Source organism: Neopelma chrysocephalum, unplaced genomic scaffold (genome assembly GCF_003984885.1).
Source record: "Neopelma chrysocephalum unplaced genomic scaffold, ASM398488v2 Primary Assembly neopelma1_43, whole genome shotgun sequence".
Lineage (NCBI taxonomy): Eukaryota > Metazoa > Chordata > Aves > Passeriformes > Pipridae > Neopelma > Neopelma chrysocephalum.
In genome coordinates this window covers 12,536,479-12,553,685 of record NW_020897702.1, presented here as the reverse complement: position 1 = coordinate 12,553,685, position 17,207 = coordinate 12,536,479, and the positions used below count along the sequence as shown (strand labels likewise).

Genomic DNA, 17,207 nt, shown 5'->3' with positions numbered 1-17,207 from the left:
TTATTAAGGATTCCCTATAGAAAATTGAGATATATCAACCATTATATGAACCTTAATTGTGGTTATATTTTATTGCTACTTAGATTATTAAGTGTTTAAACTACCAGATAACAGAATCTATACTCTGAATACGGAAGAGTACTAACAGTAATTTTGCTTAATATTTCAGCCCTGTTCCAACAATCTCTTGGAGGAAAGTTAATGGTCATAATCCAAGTAAAGCCCGCCTCAGAAAATCCCAAGCTGTGCTTGAAATACCTAATGTGCAGCTAGAGGATGCCGGAATGTACGAATGTAAAGCTGAAAATTCTCGTGGAAGAAATGTCTTCAGAGGACAACTACAAGTGTACAGTAAGTATAACTGCACATAATATTATGCAGCATTGCTTTGTCCACACAAGGGTTTAACTACACATGAAGCATTCCAAGGTCCAGTAGAAACAAGAAACCTTGATATCAGGTATCAATATACCAAAAATAGTATTGAATTAGGCTATGTATTTTTATTCCTTAGTATTCCATTAAAGTCTGAAATATATAAATAACATTGATTCCCTTAAAGAACTGACTTAAACAAAAATTCATGTTTTATGACTATGGATTTTTTTTTTAATTATAGAGTATAGCCGTAATTTTAAAAGTCTATTTCTTTTACTCCTGATATAATAATTATATGCAACCTAAACATGATGCATCTGTGAGAAAACAATGTTAGAAATGACTTAGAATTTTTATCGCATTTTTATTAACATTTCACCTGTGTTATGTTTGGGTGCTGAGTTTTATCAAGTTCATTATATAGGGATCAGAGCTGGAGAAGTGTTTCTTTTTTGTAGAAAATTCTCAATCTAGGCATGTACAATTTCCAAAAGTTTTGATTTCAGAAAGTGCTCATCATTTTCTCTCTCAGATTAATCTTTCTAAAAATTTTTTACTGAGCATAAAAAAAAATTGAGTCATGCATCACATTGAAAAGAAAAAAAAACAAAACCAAAATTAAAAATATTTAATAAACCCCATGAATTTTATATAATTTTGTTGTTGCATCCTACAGTCTAGAAACAAAAGCCTGCATAAGACATACCATGAATACCTAAAAGTCAAAGTTTTGCATATATCAAATGTAAGCTTGAGTCTCACCTACTTCTTTTCAACTAAAGCTATACTAATTTCTATCATTCCATAAATGCTACAGCCTTAAACACTTAGCAGGAACAGTCTTCTTCAGGAGATCATGCAACAAATCTTTCAGACTGAATTGTTTTCTGTCTTCAGATATCACAGTCAGTGGAATTCCAATCACTGACGTTTAGATAGGTCCTCAAGCTAATAGATATGTCTAACAAGGAGTTTCTCCTGTTGATCAATTTTATTTCTCTTTTCTTGATTTCAGCCCATGGCTCCTAATGCTTTCTCCCCATCACTAACTATACAGCTTTCTCTGCCTTTGTTACACACTTTCATCAGATAACTGTAGACTGGCATCATATATTTAGTTTATTTTCCACACATGTCAATATTTCCAGGTCCATAATCTATTTTCCTGTCTCTTCCAGCTTTCCAATGTCTTTATCTTAGCTCTCTTGATTTTAGTGATTATCAGTATATCTCTGGATGATGCTTCTTTTCTTGCTTTTCATTCTCACCCCTCTAGAGCCCAGGGCAGGTTTTTCTATTCAATTTCTTGTTGTATATGCTGGAAAAATCATGTGGTGGTTAAGATGATAGTTTGCACATTTCATTTCAGACTTGTCATCTAAACTGCACTTGCAGCAAAGTTTTTATAAGACTTTTACTGAAAACTGTAGTCAAAGCCCAGGGCCTACTCTGAGCCTCCTCCTGTGCCAATACACCAGTGATATTTCTTTGGTATTACAAATTCTTACTATAATTCACTTCCATGAAAGTATAGCACTTCCTGCAACAAACCTGAGGGCCAGGGACATTTAGCAACTGGTCTTTTTCTACAACATTTCTTAAAATGTCTGAAATAAAAAAAAAATCATCTGAGTAGTAAGGTGTATCCCAGCTCATACACTTCCAGCTGTTTTCTAGAGCTGTGGAAGTACTAGATGCCAAAGCAGCTCATAAAGGTGTTATAATTATCTCTGCTTCTCTTCTTCAGAGTTAAAGGAATATAAAAGGTCCTCTTCAAGAGAGAAATAAAGATGTTGTAAAATGAAATTATTTCTACAAGATCACTGTGCAAATCTGTAACACTGATGTAGTGCTCCACACAACTTTTCCTCTCTCATTAGGTTTTTGTTTTGAGCAGAAATAAAGATGGTACTCAAATACATGGAATATGTTTTCAATGTCAGTTTTGTTCTACTTTTCCAGAGAGAAATATGAAATTTCACTATTGTCTAAATTATATTTTTAGTGTCACTGCCTCTATGAATAGGACAATTTTTACCCAATAGTATTTTTTGCAATAATATTAGAACAACTTCTTTAAGATTAGAAGAAGGGTGTCCACTTCAGATTGCCTCATTCCCCTGGTTAAGAGATATGTGAGACTACTATATTATCAAGTTTCACCTATCTACATTAGAAGGGAACAGGTTACAGAGGGCTTCCAAGAGGACAACACTGGCAGTGATCTCCAGTAGATCAGGATAAGAAGTACAAACTTGTACTAGACCCTGAGAGTGCCTTTCCTTGGCCTTGACATAAAATACTCCCCATAGAGCCATTCACAGTCTCCAATGCTCCTGTAGACAGCATTAGCATCTCACTGGCCTACAAAGCTTGTCAACTGCTTCCAGGGGTATAAAAGGATTTGCATGAGAAAGTTTTTAGCAGCACAAAGTTTATCCAAGTGTTAATTTACAAAATTCTCACCTTCCTTTCCTAACAGGTGATTTGGCAGGATTTGGGGGATTATTTGAAACAGCATTTCCTGCTGTACCTTTTGTTCATAACAACACTTAACATGAATTATTTACCTTTCAGCTCACTGTCTTTTCACTAACATCTTATTCCTCCAGGTGACAACAATTATTTTGGCTCAGAAATTCAGATGTAAGCAGTCATTCCTTATCAGAGGTTTCTTGTAAAATTTCAGAGCAGTCTGTAGGACCAGCTGTGTCGTACTGCAGTCTCACAATTTGCATATCTCTGTAGGAACTCACTCACTGTCTGTTTGAATCTTCTTCATTTTGTCAGTTGCATCTGATCTGGGTCACCACAGAGTATTTTGGAGAAAGCCCAGGACACCCAGTCTGCCTGTCTAGTCACATTTAATCACAAACTAGTGATTTTTCATTTCTTACCTGATGCTGCAATCCAGATATACCATGACTGCCTGATACAGCTGACACTTCGGATGTTGTTCAGAAAGCAGTGTTTTGGATGCTGACAATTTCATGTTATTGTAGTCTCAGCACTTAGTGGAAATTCAGCTCTAGGCATTAAAAACATAATTTTTAAAATGCCAGACATCCTCATATGCATTGAAATCTATTTTGGGAGGTGTGATTTTCCCCCAAGTGATCTGCTCATCCTGTAAGTTTCCATGAAATTTTATTCAAGCTCAAATTGATTAACAGAGGAGAGTACAAAAATTATAATATGGGTGGATAATTTTGCCATTAACCTTTTTGTCCCTCCACAAATCCTGACTAACAGCATTTCCCCAATAGTAAGCACTAGTCTGTGCAATTCCTATTCCACTCTCACTCTGAGCCTCTTGGGTTTTCTTTTGTGTTACCTATTCTCTAATGCCAGGCTCAGCAGGGGGTAGTGCCGTGAAGCAGATTTCAAAACCACTTTTTTGGCTGTTTTTCTTTTGGCTGGATCAATTCCCTCACCCTGCTCACAGCAGCGCCCCATGACCAGCATATGAGATTTGCCATAGCACAGGAGTGAAACACGCAGCTGAGAACAGGAAGATTCTGTAATGCAGTGTAACAGACCATATTGATTTTAAAAAACATTTTATTACTTCCTTAAAAAAACTGTACGGAAAAAAAAGTCCACTACAGGTTAGACCCATACAGTAAAACTAGCTAGAGAAGAGGGGTTTTGGTTCGAAATTGTACATTCAGTTTAAATGTGCTATCTTGTCTTTCTCACTCATCTTTCTCACTATTCTTCTCCTACTTTACTCTTCCCAATTATTCTCATATACAGGAAAATAATTTTTTTCACTCCAAACTTCATACTCATTCACATTTTAGGACATTATTTAAAGTCATTTCTCTATGCATAATTTTGTCCTTAATTTTTTCTCAGTCAAAAAGTTGCTTAAAAATTTGAGAAAGCAGTTTGAACTTTCTGTACTTTAATTTCATTTTGCACAGAAGATACAAAAACTGGCCTGTAAGCTTCCAGATTTATTATCAATTTATGTTTATAAAATATTTTGACATCCTTGAATAAACAGTTGCAGAAATGCAGCATAAAATAAATCAAGGATTGGACAGTGATTTTGAAAACTCAGAAGAACTGTGTAAAGCTCTGGCACAATATCCATAAAGACTACTGAGCAATAAAACACATCCTTCTCTTCTTACAGTTACCACAAAACTCTTCACTGGACACATAAAAACCAGGCAGACACCTGTTTTTCCCCCGGATGAATGTTGCATTTTTAAGAAAGAAAAAAGGACTTGTTACTTTTGAAATCTGTTTATATACTTCTTAGAATTTATATTTTGTAATTAAAATAAAGTCTGATTATGGAAGGAATTTTTCTTTGCATGCATGTGTATCATGGCGATGTTACCACAGTTTTGCTAAAAAACCCAGACCTAGTACCTTGAATCAAAGGTTGCACATCCAGTTAAATGTTTCTATTTTTAAAGTATTAATAGGATTTTAGAGCAAGTGTTATGATTTCATAGAGTCACTCTTGCTAATGAGCAGAGAGGGAATTCTGTGTGAAAAAGTAAGGAGTACACAGAGAGAGAAACAGAAGCCAAAAAGTGATGAAAGTATTTCTCTTAATCATGCATTTAACTCTATTCCAGCTATGTCTACCTATTGTTTTGCTACCTTCTTCTCAGAAGGATGGGAATTTGAGTCATTGCCTTCCCTGATGGCAAGTTCAACAGTTTGAAAAATATTACTCCAAAGGCCATTTAGGCTATGAGGAGAAAATTTAGGGTAGAAATACCCCAACTAAAGAAATATCACTGTGGTTTGTAAGTTTGTCTTTTCAGAAGAAAACCTGTGCCGTGACTGGGTTACCAAGACAGCCACAGAGAAAGGGTAGGGAATGGTAGTTCTGAAGAGGTCACCCCTGCAGCCAGGCTTGGGGAGACAGTTTTGTTTTGGTGTAAAAATGTTCATCCTCTAATTCTGGATGCTCTGGTTCGTGATGAGCTCAAATTCAACTAAGAAAAATGGGACTAGATATGCTTTGGATCAAATAGTAGAATTCACAGAACAGCAAAATAATAAAAATAATTAAATACAAATAAAATCAGTTTAACACCTCTTTGAAACTGCATGATTTTATGGTACCACTGGCTGTCTTTTATGACTTTAGTTACACATTAACTGCCTCATCTTCCAGAATCATATTAATGTACTCATTTTCAAAGGAAACAACTGCTTCTCAGCATGATTCCTTCATGCATACTTTAGCACTCAAAAAGATAACAACAACATCAACTATACAATGCAATTGAATTATATTTTTAGGACAATTAGTAGACACCAAATAAGCAGGGACTCATGCAAGCTGGTTTTTTCTGAGGATTTTTGTGGAACTCTTTGTTATGACTTAACAAAAAAGTGATTCAGCACAGTGAAGCAAATGTGGAGAATTTCATGCGTTGCCTTGACTGTAATATGAAGAATAAGGATGCAGAGGTTTTTAGTTTTCATTTTGGGAGTGAGGTTGGGTCAATCTCTCTCTTCTTCCTCTACCAAAAAGGAAATGAGCGATTCTTCTTCTGATATGTTTCCAGCTTCTGACAACTGTCTGGTCAGGGACTCTGACTCAGATTATTCCCTGCTTAGGAATGATAGACACCTCATTCACTTTCTTTATCATCCATGCACGAGATGTAAGCTACAAGCAGTTAGTCACCTGTCATGCCTTTTCCTATCTTCTCACGTCTTTGATTGGTGGCCTGTCAAATGCCAGCTAGATTCAAAGATTTATTTTTAAACTCGATTCCCATGTTTAAGTGCATCATCAATTATCTGTCGTTTGAAGCGGAGACTTTGTTGTGACAGATCTAGACTTCTATTAATAACAAGCAGAAGAATTTTACATCCCTCTTGTAATGAAGACCTTTTAGCTACTTATTCTTTGCAATTTGGAAAAAAACCCCAAACAATGACAATAAAAAAACCTGAACAAAACCAATAGAACATTTATTATCACCATGTTAAATAATTTCATCTATCATCATCTGTACCACACAAAATGATATGGCTACAATGTCAAAACCCAAAAGCTGGCCTTTAAGTTCACATTTTTATTCTGCATATGAATGCTCAGTTCCTCACTGAATCATATAATGTTTTCCAAATTATAAATCCTATGTATAACTATCTGATTGACTGCTGCATTAAAGATCTACTTCTCTGTAAAAAATATTCCTCACTTTTTAGTGGATTATTTAATGAAATTTAGGTACTATTGGTCGCATGTGCACCTATCAACTCTCTGCCTTTTAAAATAAGACTGTTTTGAGATTGACATACTGTGTAATTTATGTTCCTGATGAATGATGGAAATCTCATGGGTTCTGTGCTTAAAAACATTAAAAGCATTTTCTCCCTTGAAATATGAACTTAAGACACTTTAACAAAAATGTGTGCAAGTACCTTTCCAAATTCTCAGTTATTTCTAGCTGAATAAATAATGATCTCCTAGTAAAATGAGAAAGTTACATGAAAGAGTCTATGGCAATTAACCCCTTTACCGCAATATGAATAGCTTAGTTCTTGTAAATTACTAAATGCTCTATTGCGACTACCAAATATTTGTCTTAAATTCAAGAATAATGAATGTATTAATATACAGTACTGCAATTTAATCCATTAGACATTATTAAATCGTGCAGATTTCTATTCATGGTCATGCTACTGCTCATTACTGGTGCCATTACCATGTTTCCTTTAAAGTTATGAAGTTTGGTTAACTTTATTACTGTCTCTTTTGGTTTGGGCTGTTTGTTTAAACATGCTTTTTTTTGAGAGTAAGATAAGTTTAGTAAAGGTCAGTAATTTAAGCTTTTTAATTGATTAGGTCTTTGCACATCAGCTAGAGACTTACCGGTTTGTATGTGTTGACTTTTTTTTCTTTTAGCCTACCCACACTGGGTGGAGAAACTTAATGATACACAATTAGACAGTGGAGATCAGCTCCGATGGGAATGTAAAGCCACTGGAAAGCCAAGGCCCACATATCGTTGGCTGAAAAATGGAATTCCTCTCTGGCCACAGGTACACTTGGACACTGGTGACAAGGAGTCACCAGTATGTGACTCTGATAAAGTCAGTTAAAGAAAGTACTGAAAAGTACTGTTTTCTGTGTTAGTTTCTTAGCTGTTAGTATACAGTACAGACAGATTTTCTATGCATGTCCCCTCTGAACCATCTAAAGCAATGTAAAACTTCATTCATCAGTAGTAATTGTCTGTAGTTCAGAAATATTTGGAGGACAGGATCTACTGAGCTATGTCTGTACTATAGTGTACATCTAAACAACCTCCAATATGATTTTTTTTTTGTTTAGATAGTGGTATCGTTATTTGTATCTGTTTTTCTTTCTGTATAAAAAGATGGTAAAAACTCAGCTGTATTTGCTGAAGCAGATTTCTTCACATTTCCCTCAATGTTATGTTCTGCTATGTTAAGTTATTTCCTATATTTTTTAAAAAATATTCATGCTCTTCAAATCACTAGCAGGCTAATGTAAAAAGTACAATGACTATTACATTTTCAACTCCATTTATTCTCTGCAAGTTGCAGATCTTACTGTCAAGACCATTAAAATGGTCCATGTAAGACTCCTAGAATGTAAAGTATTTAACTACAGTCAACTGATATATTTTAGAATTAGACATAAATAAAATTCTCTTTTTCTTTTAAATGACCACTCACGTCATGGTCTGCCTTTTATTTCACTTTATTCTTTTTCTCTCACTGAATCATCAAAGTGACAGCCCACATCATGTGGGTTTTTGCCTAACACCTTTCCATTTCTATAGTCTCAAATTATTCAGAGTAAAGAGTTTTGTAAATTTATTTAATCTATTTTTGTGGATTAAAATAAAGCTGTTCCATTCTGTGAAAAAATGTTTCCATTTGCAAATGAACTCACAGAATGGATTTATGAATATAAAAGATATAATGTCTTTCTTTTCAGCCAATGTCACTTCTATGTGTGAACATCAACCAATTATGCATACAGTGAGAAAGAAAACATAAACACAGTTTTCTTTTGAAGTTGCGAGGCATTGAAAATAAGGTTATATGGCTTTATTTTACTCATTTCTGTCTTTTAGATGGAGCTATTAGTCCTGAAAATGAAGCAATTTAAATATCTCTACTTTTTAGCTCTCTGATTTTCCAAACCACTAGTTTCACCAGGCTCTGAAATTTCAAATTAAATTTCACTTTGAACTGTGTGGGGGCTTACAACAACAGAGAGAATTTTTATCACAGTTTCCTCTGCATTCCCAAACAACTTATTCTTTGTCAATTTTAACCAGCAACAAATGTTATAACAAAACCTAGAGTTGTTTTATAGCAGTTCAAATTATTCATAATAGAGCTTCATGAAGTACACATTTCTAAAAAGAGCTATTAATGCTTCTACTCTTCCACCTGTGGTAATTATTTTCTACTAGTGGACCTTTGAAATAAGAAATTTGCACTAATGATGAATGTGATTAGACACTTTCATTCTTACTCATGCAAGCAATCTTTCATATTTACTTATATGAAAATAATGTCATGGCTGAAACCAAACATTTGCTAGAGATATGAAGATCATCAGATATGTTACACCCACAACTGACTTCTTGCTTTACTAAAATTCCCAGGATGAATTGCTTTTAAAAAGTATGTAACAATCAAGCAAGCAAACAGACAAAAGAAAACTTTAGAGATATTGAACTAGTGCTGAAAAATATTTACCTTTAAATATTTTTAGACTTTTTATTCTTTTATTTCCTTATAGGACAAGAAAAAAAGTAAACCCAAGGAAATTTGCTGCTTGGTTTTATTTTAGGTCTTTTTTTGTCCCTTTGTCTTAAATTAAGAGCACAGCAATTTTCCAGTGTCTTTTTGCTTTTGTAGAATGATTTTTTAAACTTTTTTAAAATTCTATTACAGAGCAGGATTGAGATGGTTAATGGTGTTCTGACGATCCACAGTGTGAATATCTCAGATGCTGGAATGTATCAGTGCTTAGCAGAAAATAAGTATGGCACCATTTATGCCAGTGCCGAGCTGAAAATTTTAGGTGAGTATGGAAAAAAACCAGACTGTTTCTTTTTCCCACTTGGATAATTTGTTCTTAGACTGTTATGATAAAGAGCAGCTTCTGCCAGTCCAAACAGCAGATCAGATAAAAGTCGTTCCTTTTTATTCTTGTTATTTATATGTGGGTCCTTTGTTGCCCCAGAGAGCATAGGGCCTTCTGTTAACTGAAAATTATCTTCAGTAAATAACTGATTCACTACATTTTGTACTATTTCTCATATAACACTATTTCAGTTCAAATAAATGGAAAACTATCCTTTACTCTCTCAAACATATATTCAGGAGATGAAACTTAGAGAAAGTAAATATATTTAATCACTATCAGAATTAAATTATTGTGCCTACACTGGCCATTATTCAAAGGTAATTATGCATGATCCTAGTGTTAAAGCTATAAAAATTTCCTGTGAAATTACCAAAACTGACTGAACAGTAGAAATTACATACTTGGGTGAATATTACCCATAATAAAGAAATACACTACATAGTGTTACCTGGAAATACAGTAAAAATGTCATTATTCAAAAGCCAAAGTAGGCAATTAATGAAGAAAAACTTGAAGCATGTCTTTTCAACACTCTAGTTTTCCTTAAAGCAAACTCTGGTAACACACAGTGGGACGATAGTGATAAAAGCCCTTCCACAGGATTAAGTGAGACAGAATTGTAAGAGTCTTATCATCTTTATTAGGGTATAATGTAGTTGGAAGACAGGTGTCTGTCAAAATAATTCAATGGTCATATCAGAGGTTAGAGGTCTCTGCGCTGCTCAAACCTGGCAAATTTCAAAACCTACACCTGAGAATCATTCCTGTAAACTCCCAGTCAAATGAATAAGAAAGCTGAAGTTATTGAAATATTATACTAGGCTTCAGCTAAGATTTGGCTCTTTTGGAGAATAACCTATCTAATACATCTCCACTATTTCCTTGCTGGCTGACATTATAATTTCACTGAAAAGTCTTAAAAATATTTCTTTATAACCATAAAGTTAAAAACCAAGGCCAGTGATTGCTCCCTTTCCATCATTTGGTCCTTTGTGATTCAGTTAGTAAAGAGATCCCTATGGGTTACAACGTTCTTTTGTTCTGTTTTTTATATCTGCTATAAGCTAGATATACCTACTATGTCTGGTAATTACACACTTTCTTTGATGTTCTTTAATATCAGAAATAACCACTGTATATTACTGCAGTAAGATTTAGCCTTTCATTTTGTCCCTTGTGAAATTGTACCCCTGTTAAATTTTAACCATAATATTGTATTAAAGAACCAGTTGTGTTTAATTTTCTACCTCACTAAAGGGACAAAAATAGAATAAATTGTCCATATAAATATCTCTGGTATGAGAATTAACCTAAATAATGGTAGGAAATTCCTACATATTTGAGGCAATGGAGTGTAATATGTTCCTGTAAGTAATATGTTCCTGTAAGTGTAGCTGAGATAGGGGGCTTTTGTTTTGCAAAACTAATTTAAGAAAAAGACAAACCAATGAGAGTACTTGAGAACAACTGTCCTTTCTTGGTATGAAATGACAGTAATTAGTGTCATTTTGTGATGCATTTATTAGTTTAGCTATTGTTTGTAAACAATGGGAATTCTTGAAAAGTGAAATACTAAGAACAAGACCAGGTTAAATATCTTCTATTAAGAAGTTCTCACTTTTCAATTCCCACTATTCAGACAAATATAAAAAGAGAAAGCAATAAAATTTCTCTAACAGTAAAACTTTTTGTAAGAATTAACTCTAGAGAGTGCATTTTGGATAGTTGTGGAATTTAAACTTCTTTTAATTTTGAACTATTTACTTCTAGCAGGTTTTTCATGAAATAGAAAAAAAATTGGAAAAAGTGAGGTAAAACAACTGTATTATTTAAGTTATAAAGCTGTTGGATTTCACAAGCAATATTACTCTAATATGCTGATGTGAAAGACTTCTCATTAATCCATAACTAGATTAAGTTATAGACCTGCCATATAGTCCTGGCTGCTGATTTCAAATATTTTGTAAAATTTCATCTTTGGAATAATAATTTCCAAGAAACAAATAGAGATTCTATCCCCAAACCCAAATCTATTATTCTCCCCTTCTATTAGAGCATAATGGAATGGGAAGCTGTGATTGTTTTCTGTAGAATTAACATACTTTTTAACAGCTTCAGCTCCCACTTTCCCACAAAATCAAATGAGGAAAACAATAATTGTTACCAAAGGTCAAGAAGTTGTCATTGAGTGCAAGCCACAAGCCTCTCCAAAGCCAACTATCACCTGGAAGAAAGGAGACAAAGCATTAAGGGAGAGTAAGAGGTGAGAAGACTGTTCATTAAACTAAATATTGTGTTTGCGTGTTGGATTCTGCGATGTGATATCAATGTGCAGCAAGTGACAAGAACATGCATATGTTAGCATGGGTTTGACAATTATTTTTTCAAGTTGATTTGTTTGACAGTAGTGACTTTATTGTTTCTGCAATATTGAAATGAAAAATCTTGACATTGTTCAGATATGCAGACATGAAAAGATGTTACTATTTTGGGAGGTTTTGTCTCTATTCTCTGTTATTAATTTTAAAAGTCTTTCATTTATACTGTAGAGATACTACAAATTTAGTGTATGGGAATACCAAAGGCATGGAGGCTGAAGTAGTCAGAACCACATAAAATATCGAATGTGCTTATTCATTCGAAATAATTTTAATAAGGCAGATTTGCAGGTTGATCACAATGGAAGTCTGTGTAAGAATAGTTTTAGAATGATTCAGAGAAGGAAAATGCAATTCCATTATAGGATTTAATTATACAAGTAATTTCTGTACTCAGCAGCACATCTGTTTAACAGAATATGTCTGATTAAAAAAGTTCCATCCAGCTCTGTACAGTAAATGTAGTTTAAGCACTGCAGGTTAAATGCCAGATGTAATTGCACTTTACAAGATTGCTTATCTGTACACTAGAGTAGTTTTGCTACTCTGTACATGGTCTTTAAGTACAAAGAGCAATCTTGTCCTCTTTCTGGTAATGTCTGTGAATGAACCACTTAAACTGACTTGTGTGGCATTAGTCAGGAAGATAAAAACAAGGCCCTTTTTGTTCATTTGTGCAGTACTAATGAGAGCAATAGAGCGCATCTCTCCTCATTAGCTGCAAAAGCCATTCTATTCAGGTGTGCTGTATTTTCATCTCATGTCATATATTTCGTTCTGAGAAGGAAAAATGGGTAAGTTCTCATACCATATTGACTTTTTGAAGAGGGGAGAGCAAAACAGCATTATATATAACATTTTACTAACAGATGTGAGTTGTATAGTGTAAATTGACGATATGACAGCATGACATTACAAAGAAGCTGAAAATATCAAATATTGTGACACTGAAGTCTCCATACTGTACCTACACCATTAACACTTTTTACTGCATAATATTTTCCTCTCATCTCCACAAAACTCACTATGGTTTCTCTGATTACGACATGTAAATCACATTTTAATCCAAGACCAGTAAAGCCTTTTGGTAGTTACTTCATGTCGGTCCAAACATAGACTAACTCTGAGGTTAAAATCTTATAAAAACTAGCTATGGAGCTACATTTTTGGTATTTGTATCTTTTGATACTTGCTTCTTTTGACAGAGGCTAGAACAGGAAATGATGAAACTAGGTTTGACTGTTACACAAACTTCCAACATCCCTATTCCTGCAGTAGACAATCACAGTAGTGTTTTTATTGATTACAAGTAGGTAAAAACTTTTTTGTTCATTTTCTCTGAATTATATCAAAGAATTACAGAACAGCAGCGAGTGTCATAGAGCTCTGGATATCACCTGGTCCAACCTCCCAATCACAGCAGTGTCAGCTAGAACAGGTTGCTCAAGGTCATGTCTAGTCAGGTGTTTAGGATCTCCAAGGATGGAAATACTGTAGACTATCTGGGATATTTGTTCCTATTACAGTTAATCACCCCCACGCTAAAAAAAAAAAAAAAAAAAAGAAGTCTGGCTCTGTCTACTTACTTTCTCCCTTCAGTTCTGTGTATCAATTGATCAGTGTGTCAATCAGCTGGGAGGCTCTGACCCATAATAAATATGGCCATATAATGAATTATTATCAATGCTTCTTCCATGACACATAAAATTCTCCATTCAGACCTGTCCCAAACCCACTTGCCCACCAAAATTAATAAAATGGAGATGTTACTTACTTATACAAAACCTGCCCATTGTGTATTGTCACGTTGCAAAGTTACTTTCTGCTTGACATAGTCTTCATTTACCATGTGACTCACCTGAGGTCAATGGGACTGATTTGCAGCCATAGAGAAGCCTGTAGAAACTGTACATTGAACAAAAAAGTACTAGATATCAATTATAAGTGCTCTGACAGTCAGTATTTTAATATTACAATTAAAATTAGTGGATACTGAAAAAAGGAAGACATGGATATTTATGCAGCTATCAGACATTAAAAACATGGAGAAATATTAATGAGGAAATTCTATCTTTATAATCATGTGGATATAAAATTTCAAGCCATACACTGACCTATGAAGAACAAAAAAAAAAAAATAAACAGTGCTTTTTAAGTGAGAATCATCATCTATACATACTAAACTTAGAATAAAGCCACTGGAGGGGACAAAGCATTCAAGATGCATGCAACAGTACATGAGGGAGTGAATTGAGGCTGCTGAAATTTTGTGTTTACCTAAGTATGCATCAATTTGTTTTCTTTCAGTTATGTTTTGCTAACATTCAGCAGCTGTCAGAAGAAGTCAGAGAAGAGAAAGAGAAGAAAGAGATCTTTTATGGGGACATTAAATTCAAAATGGCAAAGACACAGGGAAGCCTTGTACTATTGGTTTTTACCTACCTTCAAGTTAATACTGAAATCTTTGACGTACAGAAGTAGTTGCTCTGTATGTCTAGATCTGTCACACTTTGCTATGTAATTAGTGGAAACACATAGAGCTTAAATCTAAAAATATAATCATTCAAAAACTTAGAAATGGACATATTTTTATAGTCTTCTAGTCTCTCAAACTCCTTCAGTTTCAGTTTTGACAGGTTGTTATTACAGTTTTACTCTTCACTCTACTATATTTAAGGATCTGTCAATATTTCTATTGTAAGCTCCTATTTTAATAGCTTTTAAGTTTAATTGCTATGGAAAAAATCAAAGAAGGAAAAGAAGGGCATTTCAGAGCAGAAACGAAGAAAGAGTTCACAGGCAAACTTTGTATTCAATTTTATGAAGTGCTTTGGTTAGTACATGTTGTGTTACACTTTTGAATATGAACATGTATTTGTGTGTAACATACGTATATATTATATGCTCTCTTCATAATCATGGTGGTAGCTTTCCAAAAGAATTTCAGTTCCATCCAACTGTGGTATGCACCATTTGTTTAAACTGAAGTTTGTGCACTATGAAGGCAAAAGCAAGTATATATATGTAAAACAGATGGAAAATTACTCTGAAACATATTTTTCAGTTTGTCTACTGGTCCCTGAATTGCACCAGGCTCAACTTGTACCTGACACAAACTTTCCTGCATCTGTGTGATCAGCCACAGAGATGGGACAGTAGCTCAATCTACTACCCTTCCACTTATCAGCAAAAACACTATACTTTTTTTTTCCTGGTAATGAAGAAATATCTTTAGAATTAATCCAACTTTAGGAGCAAATTATTAATCAGTTTTAAGGTTTTATGCTGTGCCCCCCAGTTAAATATCCAAAGAAAATGGTCATTCGTAAGTTTAATTGGTTTAAAAAATAATATTTCCCACAATAAATTACGGGTTTATATCCAAGCAAATTGTTATCTACAAGATCCTACATGACTTCTCTGAACTGAAATGTCACAGTCTTTCTTCCCAGGAATGGTATTCAGGACAATATATTCTATTATTTCTTCTTAATACAGTGCTTCATATACTCTGCTATACAGCTACTTAGTCGCTTGCTGACTTGTTTTAGGGAAATAAGACTTGATTCAAATTAGAAGCATATGTTTAGGTAACAGTGCATTGCACAGAAATATACACATTATTTTAGAAAAACAGTTTCACCACATTTTAAGAGTTTTCAATTCCAATTGGATTTATTTGTGTGAAAACAGATACACAGTCTTACAATAATCCCCACTGTCATCCAACTTCTTTGGCAGCACAGTGCAAGTATTGCATAATTACTCTGTAGTATCTGTCAGGCACGAGGGTGTTTTGTATTTCTTCAGGTACCTACAGACTAGACACAAATACTTGGGGAGGTGAGTCCCACCCTGTATGATCTTGTTTTTTGGTGTTTCCGTACAATTGCATGTCTTGTTTTTTTTCCTCAGATACTGAATTCTAAGTATTCCATATATATATGTGTGTGGAATATATATACATATATATATCTCACATAGCCCTACTGAAAGAAGGAAGCTGAAGAGCTCAACCATTTTAAGGTGCTAACAATGCAAGATATTTGATCTGCTGCCTATACTTTAAATATCTGCTTACATAACCAATTATCATTTGATGAAACAGTTTGTGAATTCTGATTTTAACTATGATTCATTTCTCTGCTGTTGTTATAAACAGCTGCCTATTTATGCACCACGCAGGCAGAATATGACAAGTCATCAGTGGCCTAAAGGTTTTTCTTTGCTTAAGGCTCTTCAGACTGTGACTTTCAGTGTAATTTGTCCTTAGAAGAAACTTAATCTAAAAATCTTGGGAACTTAAACACTTAAATTCATGCTAACAGCTGATCCACAGGCTCCCAAGTGGCAATTTAATGATCAAAATGTAGTGAAGAGAGAAAATGCTCAGGACATTAAGGAAGAGAAACTTCATGACAGAAACTCTAATCTTCCTGAGAGAGGTCTGCAAGTCACTTCTTTTCAATTTTAGCATAAATCATGGTCTAATTTAGCTGTGGCAGGCTCATAATGGGAATTAGAGAGCTGGTTATAAGGTAGAAAAGGGAAATGATGATAACCTTGACTAAATAGCAAAAACAAACAGCAAGATCATCCCTTCACAAAAAAGAATCTTTTTCCAAAGCAGCATTGTTTTACTAATTGACCATATTACATGAGTTTTGACAACACAATGATTTTGGCCACATTCTTAAGCAACTCTCACGCTTCACTCATGTTCTCATGAGATTAAGGAAACAGCCAGAATCTTTGGGCATTATTACTGAATTAGTTACAAGACAAATAATAATTTCTGTCTGTCAGTGACATGTCACCATATAGCAATAAACTGTTTAAAGTCTGTAAGCACCAAGTCTATTTTCAAATTAGAAAGAAGCAGAATGTTAAAGCATAAATTCCTATGGCATTGTGGGAAATTTGTGAAATGAACCCAGATGATTTGGATTGAGAAATTTTGACAGTCTATAATACAGGAAAGTACTTCAGCCATATCTTTTAATTTATAACACTTTAAAGGACTATCCTACATTTTAAGTGATGCTCAATATTTTGTTAGATCTACTAGTCAGCATCTATGGTCTGTGTGGAGACTACAAAGATCTACACTTGGGCTGCCAGAATTCATTTTGCACTAGAAAGCCTCCTTTCCAGGGAATATTCTTCCTTATCTGTCATAAATCGAAATGAATTAGACTGGTTTTTAAATGTATTGTCATCTATTGCATCAAGATTAGTGACCTTTGTAGCTATATTATGAAATTTATTATTAAATTTCAAAATTTAAAACAAATTTGTGATGCTTTTGGCATCTTCTCTCACATTATATT

At 34.1% G+C, this 17,207-nt stretch overlaps 1 protein-coding gene across 5 annotated transcripts in view; it reads left to right on the top strand.

The window, feature by feature from the left end:
- Window positions 1–17,207, top strand: part of CNTN5 (contactin 5) — a 634,097-nt gene that overhangs the window by 503,795 nt on the left and 113,095 nt on the right. For all 5 annotated transcript variants that reach the window (XM_027677364.1, XM_027677365.1, XM_027677367.1 and 2 more), the window contains 4 exons: window positions 170–351; window positions 7,271–7,407; window positions 9,304–9,433; window positions 11,612–11,762. In XM_027677364.1, coding sequence (XP_027533165.1) covers window positions 170–351; window positions 7,271–7,407; window positions 9,304–9,433; window positions 11,612–11,762 — 600 coding nt within the window. The remainder of the gene's footprint in view (window positions 1–169; window positions 352–7,270; window positions 7,408–9,303; window positions 9,434–11,611; window positions 11,763–17,207) is intronic.